The sequence below is a fragment of the Meleagris gallopavo genome, chromosome Z, assembly GCF_000146605.3.
Source record: "Meleagris gallopavo isolate NT-WF06-2002-E0010 breed Aviagen turkey brand Nicholas breeding stock chromosome Z, Turkey_5.1, whole genome shotgun sequence".
Lineage (NCBI taxonomy): Eukaryota > Metazoa > Chordata > Aves > Galliformes > Phasianidae > Meleagris > Meleagris gallopavo.
In genome coordinates this window covers 38,001,954-38,015,089 of record NC_015041.2, presented here as the reverse complement: position 1 = coordinate 38,015,089, position 13,136 = coordinate 38,001,954, and the positions used below count along the sequence as shown (strand labels likewise).

General features: G+C 40.9%; 1 protein-coding gene across 1 annotated transcript; it reads right to left on the bottom strand.

The window, feature by feature from the left end:
- Positions 1–8,042: 8,042 nt before the first annotated feature.
- Positions 8,043–12,832, bottom strand: CTSL (cathepsin L). Its single transcript, XM_010725820.3, is given in 8 exon segments — positions 8,043–8,378; positions 9,138–9,255; positions 9,558–9,693; positions 9,695–9,727; positions 11,316–11,540; positions 11,868–12,023; positions 12,110–12,232; positions 12,579–12,832. Coding segments are annotated over 8 exon segments (1,017 nt in total). The 5' UTR covers positions 12,705–12,832; the 3' UTR covers positions 8,043–8,278.
- Between the last annotated feature and the right edge of the window lie 304 nt (positions 12,833–13,136).

The window sequence follows — 13,136 nt, the reverse complement described above, 5'->3', positions numbered from 1 at the left end:
TCCACTGCAACAGAAGGTGAGTTATTGCACCAAAAGCATTGGTGCACCTCCATTTTCAAAATGTTCTCATTTCGGATTTACATTTGCCCTTTTCTACACCTCACCATTCTTAGCTATCTCTACTGGTGCCTTGACACTGCCAAAGGAGAACTGGAATGAGCTCTGAGATTAGCAAGCATTTGCTGAGCAATGAGAGAAAAAAGTCTTAATTAAATGAAATCTGTAATTATGTTAAGCAAAAAGAGTGAAACCAGATATTTAGGACACTTCAAGCATATGGCACTCTAATTCCTTTATTACCCCTGTCTCCTGCAGCTCTTATCAGCATCTTATTAGATGGACATTTCTTTTGATCATCTTGTCTTAAGCAATTCCTGCCCCATCTGCTCATTTCCTGCTCCATGCTCCCAGCCATGCTCAGATGAGGTTTGATTAGGACCTCACCGTGAACTACATCAGGACATGGACAGAAGTTAAAAATACTCCCGGCAAGAAACCCAGGTGGTTATTTTTAAACTTACAAGTATGTTCTATTACTCAGAGAGAAGTCTCACATTGAATAAATGCAGGCATAAAATTATAGGGAATGGGTATTTACTTGCAGGCATTGTTATCACAGAGGCTTGGTTGTGATTTCAGTACTACCTCAGCATTCTACCTATAGCTCTCTATCTGGTTCTCTGTGTCACCTGCCTACGACCAGCATGTACACCATGTACTTCTTACTCTGTACTTTGTTATGTGCTTCCTGAAAATCTGCTATCAACAACAAAACACAGCAACACTTAAATCCTGGAGAGTGAAGTGGAAGCAGAAGAAGCTGGGAAGTTGTAGGTGACAGCCAGAGGAACTATATCACAGAGAATGTAAATGTGTACTCCGACCATGAGAGCTCATGCACACTGTATGTATATATTTATACGTATATGTAGTTTCTTTCTCTCTTCCCCCACATCTCCATATAAACACACCTGTAGCAGGTAAATTCAGCATTACATTGAGAAATCCTGTTGCATTTCTAAAACAGGAAATCTAAACCCAAGCATAATTTGAGATTTATCTCAGATGTTTGCAATACCTGTGCCACATCAGAAGTGGGGTCACTAGTATCTGCCCTGTTTCCAAGGGCCAGGAAGGAAGACTTGGTAATCCCCTGAATAACCACAGTGACTCTAACCACTGCTTTTAGGGACATGCTGAGATAAAGATCATGTTGTGGTTGGTATGCATACACTCATGACTAAGATCTGTGTTTCTGTGTGAACTGATAGACCACTGTCTGCATACTGCAATGTTTCAGGCATTCAGTGCCTTATCCTCAGCGTAAATGCACCTGAACTGCCTGTCTCCATAGCAAAATCTGCATGCAATCTTAGGCACTCTTCAGTGCAGAGCCCAGCACTGTGCGCCTGATATTTCAAACAGCTGCAGCTCCGATAGCTGTTGAAGTTCAGACAACACAACTCACCATCTGCGGGCTGCTGGGTGGCAAAGAGAGATCAGTATCAGCCCTGAACAGAAAGCAATCTCAGCTCAATAAGCAGTCTATGCAAACCCCAAACACAAAGTAAGCTACTATCTTTGGTGTGCACTGTGGTTTTTCTTCAAGTCCCACTCTAACTTACATAACCTGAAGAGTTTTCTTATGTATTTACATGGCTGCTATTTTGTGTGGTGAAACCTTGCCACTGGCAGAGCAGGGGAGAAGGACAAGGGGAAGGGCACAGGGCTGGAGGCAGTGCAGCAGTGCTCTAGACGGGAGGTTCCAGATTGCACCAGCTCACAACTCCAGGCTTGGAAATGGCCCCTTTCAGTCCACCAGTCCAGAGCTCAAAGTTTCCCCTCCCAGTGTCTGACCAGTTCAGGCTGCTCCCTCAGATCTGTCTGGCACAAGCCACAGGGTTGTGGCGCAGGGCTGTTATCTGCGAAATCCTTGTGTTTGTTGAACCGCAACTTCTTGTGGTCAGCTGTGTAAGTACAGCTGGATAGGTGAGAAAATGATTCACAGTATTTCATTTTTTTAAGGATCTAGAAGCCACATGTAGTGACTGGAGAGGTGAAAAAGAGGACACACCAGCAGCTGTCTCCAGAGCTGATGGAGAACAGGGAACCCAGCACCACTGGTGCTGACTGAGCTCAGGGTGAAGGCACTTTGCTTGTGGAAGAAGCTGGTGCTTTACATTACATCTCAAATTGGCACCAATTTCAGAATTTATTTTCACCTATTTCAGAAGTAAAATAAAAACAAACTACCTACAGTGTCTGTATCCAAAAAACAAACAAACAAACAAACAAAAAACCATAGAGACTCCCACCACTAATAAACAAGCAGTTGTTTTGCATGTTACTTGGATTGGAAATTAAACTCTCCTGAGCAGTCAGGCACAGAGAAAAGCAGCAGCCTCGTGACTAAAATCACAAGGTTGGGGGTTAGAAACAGATCTGGACTGGCGTGAGTTCAGCAGGCTGCTGCCTCAGCACCTGCTGCAGCAGAACAGTGACTGCAGGCCTGCAGCAGCAGCACACCTCAGCTCAGTTGCCAGAGGTATCCTAGCATCCACCTGAGAGAGCAAGAGAGCTGAAATGGGAATGCTGCTTGAACCTGGGCTTTGAGCATTTACATCGAAAGTCTGTTTTTTATTCTGTTTTCTACAAAGCATGGAAGTGATCTTGCTTTTTAATAAAGCTAGCTGATATTTCTAGAAAAAAATCAGGCAAAAATTATTATCATATATAAAATGAAAGCAGTATATCTCAGGATGATTACAAGGAAGAGTTAAGACCTTAGTTTAAGTAAATTGGGTTACCCAGTTGGCTTATAAAGAAAAAGGGTTGACTAGTGCATATTGAGCAGAAGTGAAAGATTAACCCGAGAAAAGACAACGAAGTTGTGAAAACCTGCAGGACTTTAAAGTATCTGTTTTCCACACATACTTGGGATCTATGAATTGAGAGGCTTAAATGTAAATAAAAATTAACACATTGACAGAGGGCCTTCATTCTAACAGTCATCAAGAGGAACAGAAGCACGCATTTTGAGGAGACAATGGCTACTGCTCCATGCCATCATGGAAAATGCTCACAAACTATACTCATTTCTACTGGAAATGCTTTCCAGCTTCTGTTCCTTGTTTGCTGCATAGATTTGATTTCAGCAGATGTAACTACAAAAGTCTAAACCAAGCTTGTATTTGGATTATGCATGACTTCACTGAGCTGATTTTAACACTTGATGGAGCATTACAGATAGGTATTCATGCTGGGATCTATCCTGCGGAGTTCCTCCCCTCAGCTCAGCAATTCGCATCGTGGGTTTGCAGGATCCTGTTCATCAGAAGCCAAGTGGGTTTCTGGTGGCAGCTTTTGTAGTTCTGACCATGGCTGACAAATGAGGACGTTCAACGAGCGCACTTGCAGAGTGCTCGCTACAGGAGCTGCGGACTATGCTGAGGCAGAGCCCAGACATGACTGCTCGCTACACCCTAATGGTTCTCGCCTGCATTACAATGCACTGTCAGCAAATGCCTGGGAAGGAGGAAGCCAGCTTCTCCCCACACCCAGCAATAGCAGTGACTCCCACGTGCCCCAGAAGTGTCACTTGGTACAGGCCGGCCGGCCGCCTGCCAGGTGACGCATTGTGCTTCACCTTTCTGGTAACCTCACTTCCTGTTTTGTCCCTGCATGGACAATTTTCTCCCTCTTTTAACAAAATAGCGTGATTTGTCTTTCTAACATAGGGAGATAAAATGAAAACTGACTGCTCAATGAAAACAAATCAGGGGAGATAGGTGAAGGAGAAAGGGCCAGGCAGACAAAAGTAGGCCTGGGATTTAAAGTTGGTGAAAGACAAGCTATATGCCTACCTTTTGGCTCTACTGAAGTTAGAATGGAAAAAAGCAAAGGCAGCATTCTCTCAAACTGACAAGCAGCTGCTAATCAACTGCACAACCTTTGGCAAGCAAATTCGTTGCTTTTGGCTTTTTCCTCTCTCATCTTTCAGCTGCATGTTAGTTCAGATTAAAAGCTTGGGGAGAAGAGGGATTTCCTTGCTTTTGGATTTACAGAGCACCTAATAAATGGGACTGTAAAGTTTCTTGAATGCACGCAGATACTGCAATTGAAATAACATTTCACAGTGATCCTTAACCACAGGTATGCTTCTTGCTCTTACTCTGAGAGAGATACGAGGGGCAGGAACCAGAGCTATGTTACAACATCTAAAAATGCTTGCTGATATTTCTAGACATCTACTTTCAGCACGACTTTATCGAGAAAGACCACCAGGTTGCACTGAGAAGTAGTTTTGGGGTCTCCTGGAGAAGGTGAGAACCACAGATTAATAAAACAAAACAACAGCATTTTAAAAATAAGCCAGTTTTTTTTTTTAATATATAAGTGCCTATCTTCTTGGTTTCTTTGGCCCTTGACTCACTACAATTGGTAGCAACTCTTCAACAGATGTGTAATGAAAATAAGTAGTACTGCAGAAGTCAATTTTCAAGACAATTGGAAAATGAATACATATGCAAATTAGCATGATGAGAAAAGAAATAAAGCACAGTCAAATTCCCAGTAAACACAACTGAAGATTCATCCTATGGTGCCCCTAAAATAACAAAATTAACCCATCCATGGACCTTTAGCAAACAGACAACCCTCACCCTCCCCAAAGCTCACAGTCTATATGCAGAGAAACCTTCCGAAATGTCATCAAGGTTCATTTTTGTGAGTGGGATTTTTCTGCAGGGAATTTTTTGTCTGATTGTATCCTTTTATCCACGTGTTTTAGGTATCCCTGCACTTACCTGAAATGTCAATAATGATTTCAAGATTCAACAGAGTGGAATGAAAAATATTTTGTCATGGCTGTTCTTAAAAGCATTTTGAAATTTTCTTTCCTGCGTAGATTTGGTAGGGGGATAGTAGGCTTATTTAATAACGCTCTAAATTTTCAGAAATTGATTAAACATCAGCAGTTAAAGTAAAATGAAGTTCAATTTTGCTTAACATTTACAGATAGAATGAGGAAGTGGCTACTGCTTAAGAGAAAAGGAATACATTTTTACGTGATAGTTAAATCAATTTCTCATTGAAATTCAAAGAATAACTGCTTCATGTGCAAGAGGAATAATTTCTTTTCCTGGCTTTCCTTGCCTTACCAATATTTCTGTTCCAAATGCTATAATGCCATCCATAAAGAAATACAGTCATTCACCAGAAAAACTGGAGAAATTGTTATTCTTCTGAGGCCTCTAGGACAAATCTGATTGAAGAAGCACCAACATGCAGAAACCCAAGTGCAAAATTCCTTTTCTTCCCTAAACAATTCATCACAATGAAGGCAAGCAACAATGGCAGTTTAATCATTGTACAGAACTGTTATCTACCAAGCATGTAGCATAGTACTCAAATCATCTATTTAGATATGCGTGATGTAAGACTCCATTAGCAGCATCAGTAGCTCCAGTGCAGACAGGACCTAAACAGGACAGTCTAGTCAGGACATTTTACTGGCAAGAAGTGCAGTAGGATCTTTTAAAGTAATACACCTTCTGGAAAATTGCAACTCTTGTTATCAACAGAAATATTATTAAAAAAAAAGTCTTCAAAAATTTTAGAAACAAATATGTAGGAACATAGACATCAAGAGCTTTAATAGCCTATAGCTTTTCTGGAGACAACTCAGGAGCTTTATTTGTGCATACATAACACGTTTGCTTTGTCTTAGGAAAGGAAAAAAACACTATAGGGATACACCACTTTCCTCAACAGGACATATGCCCACTAGCTGCTTTATAATAATAGCTAGAAATATTTATAATACTTCTACAGTAAACAACACAATTCTTCAGAAATAAGGCAAACACAATGGAATTAAAAAAAAAAAACAGATTTAAAACAATTCTTGAAGTGCAACAGGTTCAAATTTCTACCACTGGGCTTACATGCAATGGACACAAATTTTATTGCTTACAGTATCATGTAAGGAAACTTAGGCTGAAGCTTTTACTTAAGATGTCTGTGTAAATATCCGATTATTTGCATGACCCATTTTACCCTGCCAGCTTCTCGATAATTCCATTCAGAAGGGAGGATGTTCAGCCAGAACAGTCAGCAAGTTTTAGTGCATACAAATAGCTGTTTTATCATGTTGGCTTTAAGTCATAGGCTGATGCCTCTTTTGTGAGCTACATTCCCATTTACATGCATATGGCTTCAGAAAGTTATTTCCTCTTCTTTTCCTTTCTGTTCATAAACAACATATTGTTTTCCCAACAGCTTTTAGTAACCTTGGCTTTTATAATCAAATACCTTTCATCTACTGCTTTTTTTTTTTTTCCTTTTGCAGCTCAAGGACTAGCAGGATTTGAGTTGAGCTCACACTGCACTTGGTATTTTATCTTATCTGAAGAAGGGTAGAAAATTAGTAATACCTTACGTCCAGCACTGAAGTGTTGAGAGAGACAGATTTCTGTCCACTCCCAGTGCTAGGGATGAAAGTATGAAAATCAGCTAATGCATATGGAGCTTATGCAGCCAGTTTCCTGGCATCTTGAATGTAGACTACTGACATTTTCTTCCAAGCATAATCCTTATGGGTACTACCAGTTGCGTTCCTTTCCCTTTGTTTCCTACATAGCTTCCACCAAGCAGTGTGGATGTTCTCCATAACAGGTTTAACAAGTCAGCATAATAGCTCAATTCCAACCAGCACTTCTGGCTGGCGCTTATTAAGTAGCCACTGAAGGAGGCTCTTCCTTTAGAAAAAAATGTTTGTAAGGAGATTGAAATTGAAAGAATTCATCTGTAAACAGCACATGGACACACAGTTGATTAAGTTTAATTCATTCATTAATTTAACTTAAAACTTCAGCAATTAAGTTTTAGCTATTCTGTATTTCTGAATTCAGTTTTCCCTTCCCCCCCTCCTCCAAGAAGGGGCACTGTTACCTTAAAACTTACTTTCTCCACAATAGGGTAATTCTGCTTCCATAACTTCAGGTGTTCCCTTGAATATATGACTGGCAGACTCAGGAAAAATAGTGTATGTAAAAACTTACGGCTTTATGAAACCTGAACCTATGCTAGCTTCCTTTCACTTTAGCCAAAGTACAAAAATATGAGTCAACACCTTCAATACTAGGTAGGTCTTTCCCCAGCAGGTGTTTTGTATTGTCAGTTCCACTGAGTACAGGAACTATAGGTACCCCAAAGAGATCTAATCAACAGAATAGAACAGCTAGTAACAATGTTTCAGTATCAGAGATTCTACATAGGACAGTTCTCTCAGGTTATAGTACAAGTCACTATAGTGCAGTCAGGAATCAAGAACATCCAAGCAGTAAGCAGGATAAGCTAACTAGGGCCTAACTAGTTTCTACAGGAAGAGTCCTTCCCCCCCCACCCCTTCTTTCCCTAACTAGAGCTGGGGCAGAAGGGGAAATAGCAAACTTGCCATAACCTAGCATCAAGCTTCACTAGCATCAATAATCACTGAATTCTTGCTTTGGATCTTATTTTACCCCATCACAAGGAGACCAAGGCTCTAAATAAGCTCATATGAGGTAGGATGAGGAACGACTGGGGTTAGAAATATGGTATGCTGGATAAGAAATAATCAGAGGCTGAAAATAGGGCATAAAAATACTTAATCTTTGTTATAAAAGAGTCATAATATTGCCCCTGGGACATAGGACAGAGCCAACATTCTCTTGTAACAACATTCAAGATCAACAAGAAGTTTCAAAGAACGAGCATCCAATTTGTCATTTTTTGCTTTTTCCAGTGAAGACATTTTTCTTCTTTCCCTTAAAGTTGTATCAAATACTGCACTCCAGTTTATAAAAGCTGTTCATCATTCTCAAGCTGCATTTATGTAATTGATACAACACAGACTTGCATTAGCAGTTCTGTGCAGGATACCTAAATGGTGAGCTCCAAGTGGAAAGAAAGACCAAAAGCCAGTCATCTGTACACACTAAATTAAATGTTTATTTAAAAAGTAAACCTTTGGGCACATTTCTAATTAAAAAAAGGAAAAATACATAGAAGGATCTATTAGATTAAGTAGTTAAAAGCCAGCAATATTACAAGCTGTTTACATACCAACATTTACATTAATTTAAAATAAGTGGCATGTCACCAACATGTAAAACAGACTTCAAGAGTCTTAAAAAAAAAGTTGACTTTTGAAGAATACAAGTCTACCACCTGTGTGACTGTGTTTGGTCATTCAGTTTTATTATCCCCTTTTGCACTGAAATGTCCAGTCTTCAAATTATACAAGTGGATAACTAGCAGCTGTTGCGATTCCACAGTGGTTCTTCCTGTCTTTGGCCATGTAGATATATCCTTTGTCACCCCACTTCTCACCCCAGCTGTAATCAGAAATAAAAGGTTTATATTCATATTCCAAAAGACTTCCCTACTATTCCTCCATGAAGTGTTTAAACTGAGAACTGCCTTCTATATTCACAGGAAATTTTAAACAGATGTACAGCTACACCTTTTTTTTTTGTCCTTCTGTTACGTACATGGAGGTCCCTGCCTCACAAGAGGACAATTTTGGACTACGGGTGCTGGAGCTCAGACAATGCTGCCAGCCAGTTTTAACAGAGGACCCAAGACTGCAGGCAGCATGAGGGTGATGTCCCACTAATGCTGATAGCATGAGACTAACTCGTGATATGCCCTTTGGCATTGTTTTTCCTTCCAACTCAGGAGGGTAACTACATTCTGAAAATTCAAATGTTACCCTATTTCATACAGTGAGTAGCCCCACTGCTTCTGAAAATTCATGGTCCTTCACTGCCACAACCTGTTTTTCCGTCTGCTCTCCTATGTACTATCACTTCAGTGCATCTACTCTCTGCATGGGCTAATCTTTCACCAAGCTCCCTTGATGGTTCAAATCAGCTGAAAACGCAGAGGAATGCAATTGCTGCTCAGCGCCTAACTTACTAGCAAGTCAGCAGCCTAAGCTGACTTTTATCTTCTACCCAATACCCCAAGAACAGTCTCCACATTTTCTGTATGTAGATTTTAATTTCTATTGCCTCCTCATACCCCCATAAGCCAAAAGACAAACTACCTTCCCTCCTCCCACAAATAGTATGACACACATAGAAAAGTTTTACCTGTTCTTAACAATCCAGTATTTCTTTCCATCTACATCTTCACCTTCAAAACCATAACCTACAACCAGAACACCATGGTCCAAGTCTTCACTGCTACAGTCTGGTTCATAGTAGATACCTGAGGAAATATAAGATCACACATGAACAAACTGCTCTGCTAGAATCCTTGTGTTCAAAATTGTGTTGATTAGCTAGAGAAGCTGTGCAGAGAGGGAAGTGAAATGTATCTATGGGAGAATGTAAGCAGCAAGCATAAGCATATACAAGAGAAGTACAAACTGCGGGAAATCTGGGCTAGAATTAAGAGGACTCTCATGTCCTACTTCACAAATTCAAATTTTTTTGCTCTTAAACTGAAGAGTGAGTGATTACTGAGTACTCAAGAAGTTCTCTTCATGCAAGTTGCTAACAAATCCCCACCTGACTGATAAAACTGGAATGAAGAGTGGCCAGCATCAATAGCAACAGATACTGGACCCACAGCTGCTACTGCTTTCATGAGAGCTCTTTCATGTCCTTGAGGGATGTCAACAAAGCCAGTATCATTAGCAGCGTTCGTACTCTGCCTTGTAGCGACAGTCTTCATCATCCTGAATTAAAAGAAATAAGAAAACTACTAGTTACTACATAGTTCTCTACTTTACACACAGGTGAGCGTAAGAACTACCAGACATACCACAAGTTCACTGCATTGAAAGCAAGACACTGAAAAGGACCTAGTTGCATCTGGTCTTCTTTCAAAGCATTCCCAAAACAAAAGGAACTGCTTTTGAGTTATTCAGAGATGCACAAAAAGGAAGAAAAAAAAAAAGCACAGGGTTGAGAAGCCCACAGTAAAGGGCTTACTGGGATGCAGAAGACCTTCACATCTGGGAACACTGCAGTCTCTAGTACGGAAGACAAATTTCATTTCTGAGAAAACAATGTCCAGAATGCATTAATAGGCAAAGAAAGAGAGCCAAGTATTCATTAATTACAAAGCAGTCCAGAAACTGCTAATTGAGCAAGCACTTAAATCCACAGTCTGTCAGTCTGGAAAACCATGAAGAATGACTTGGAAATGACTCATTTTTAATGTATAAGTTTACAGTATTCCTGTATTTTGGGCTTAACTTTTTTCTTCACACAGTGAAGCCTGAACAGTGTATGTCACAGGCATTTGTTTCAGGAAAGGGATCAAGTTAGGATATCTGGCAATTTGATATTAAAAAAAGTATGCATGTCCCTCCTTTATCTGTGTGATGAAACTAGAACTTGATTGTCCTTCCAACTAAAAGAACATGGGCCACGTGCCTCACTTATTTACTTCTCACACTCAGCAAGTTTGTACTTCCTATAAACAACCAGAATTGCTGGAAGAGCCAAGTTTAAAAAAAAAATTACAGGATACAGGCAGATAGGAATCCAAATCCTTCAAAGTTATTCACAGTGAATGTCACTGCTACTGCACATTCAGTCAACAGAAGACAAACTGCAAGGAAAGTCTCTAGAGAGCAGAAGCACTGAAAGTAGTAAAAGCCCAAACATTAAGACTTACACAACATCACCATTTGTTACTGCCCTTTTGTCCTGTCATGCCTGTTTAACTTTAGATAGATCATTAGAGGTATTTTAGAAGTCTGCTCATTACCTGCACTTATGCAGATTCAGCCAAAAACTAGAAGACGACATAGTCAAATTTAAGAAAATCCACACCTGCTGCAAGAGTTACTTGGTCTTGGAAAACAACCCATAATAGCTTAGTTATGAAAAGCAGAATTGAATCCCTAGAACTAAGCAGCAGTTTGACAAGAACCAAGTCTTGGTTTGGTGTGTCATCAAAGATAAGGTCTGGCATCTGATAAGGAAAAGCAGTAACAAGATTTGCTCTAGTTTTTCTAGATGGTCTGGCAAGATTTGATGACCTTTAATGACCTTTAAGGTCTTTTCTAACCTGAGTAATTCTATGATTCTATGATTTTGACCCCCAAAGATCAATGCAGTATATGACTGCTACAGAACCTAGGGCAAGCAGCCATCCTAGATTTCTTTAGAAGGATGCAAGAGGAAAAGCAGATGTGGAAAAGCAGATATACTGATGGCTATTTAGCCTTTATCCTCTCCAGGTATTTGTTTCCCAACACTTATAGTTTACACAAAAGATGTTGTATCTGCAGCATGTTCAGCTATGACATTTACCTTTGCAGTGTATGGGTAGGATTCCTCTGAATCAATTCCCCCATTATCTTGTACATACTGGAAGGCTTGGTCCATGAGACCACCATTGCAGCCTTGATTTCCTTCTGGGCGGGAGCAGTCCACAAGATTTTGTTCACTGAGTGAAACAAGTTTTCCAGTTTTTCTGAAGTGCTGGCCTTCAAGAGCTCCTGTTGTGCTGAAAGCCCAGCAAGAGCCACACTGACCCTGAAAGTAAGAAGCAAAATCACAAGTGGCTACCTGGGATATTTTAAGCAAGTTCCCATGCCATTGACCTAAGCATTAGAAAAGCAAAAGCCTCAAGACCAACTTTAGTTTCATGATTCTACAGTGCTCAAGTAGAGATACTGTTTTAGTTTTATGACATTTAGCAGAGAAGGACTCCTTAATATTCTAATGAGGTACAGAATTTTATTAAAATGAAATTTAATTCAACATGCTTGCACTAGGGTTCATCAAACAACAGCATCTCTCCTCCATGAACGTGGAGGCAGCATTCAGGAAACTAGTTAGAAATCCAACAACACAGAATACCTGATCTTTAACTGGAGTTACATATCCCTTCTCTCTCCAGTCTACAGATCGTGGTGCTTCAAGAAAACTGGGCTCAAGAAACTGGGATCCTCTGTACTTCCTTTCTGACTTCTTGTGTATATAGCCATTCATCAGCTGTCTGAACTCCTCCGTCGTCTAAACAAAATCCAAGACATCAAGTCACCATCTACTATACTACACATTGCTGTTTAAAAATGAATGTTTCATGCTTATGTACATACCATGTCACCAAACTGATTCATCCCCAACTTATAACTGTGTTTTCCTAATGAGTGATCCAGGTTATGGAGTTCAATCATTTTCAGATTCTTCTCCCATACCACTCTCCTCCAGCTTTCCTCTCTCTGAAAAGAGACACTTCAATGAGAAAGCTCAAAATTTCACTCAAGTCATAGCATGCTTTGTTATAGTTTGTATATGCAGGCAAATACGAACTTCTCTAAAAAAAAAAAAAGAGCGGGAGCACTTCCAGAAATGGTCATTTTGCTACTCTCATATGAAAAGCATAACTGAGCAGTTACATGAACAAAGCAAAAGGATTCAGGAAGAGAGAGGCTTAATTCAACAAGTACAGATCATGGCCAGTTTTAAAACAAAGCAATCATGACTCAGCTGATGGGGCCCAGCCAAGCACACTTTGCATTTGCTGAGCTGAACACACATACCAGGGGCCACCCAACAGGCACTCACCTCATGATAATCTTTACTGTGCCAGGACTTCCACAGCTGCCAGTGGCTGTCCAAATCGGGATCTAGTCTCGGTGCAGCAAAGACCAGCCCCAAGCACAGGGACAGGATGGTCAGACACACGTCCATGTTGACAAATCTGCCGGAAATTGAGCAACGCCCATCGGGCAAAACAATATGCACACAAGCCTTGTTTGCCTCACAGCATCTAACGCTGAAATACCCGGCTTGAAACAAATCCGTTCACAGCAGAAGACTCGGTCTGCCCTCTTCCTTTACAAGAGCAAATAAACAGATGGGCACAGACCCCGAAGAGAGCTCTCAGACTGAAGAAGAAAGCACTCCGTTCCTCCCCCAGCCCCCTGCTCGAGCTTCGGAATCCGACCCTCAACACCCCGGCCCCCCCGAGCCGGGCGGACTGCTAGGCTGCTGTCTCCCTCCTCGCGGCCATGGTCGACCCTCGAGGCCATCTTCCCCCTCCGTCCCAACACGCCCAGCCTCGGAGCCCTCGGCTGCGGCCGTAAACAAGGGCGGGCGAAGCGGCCCAAAACCAGGGCCGGC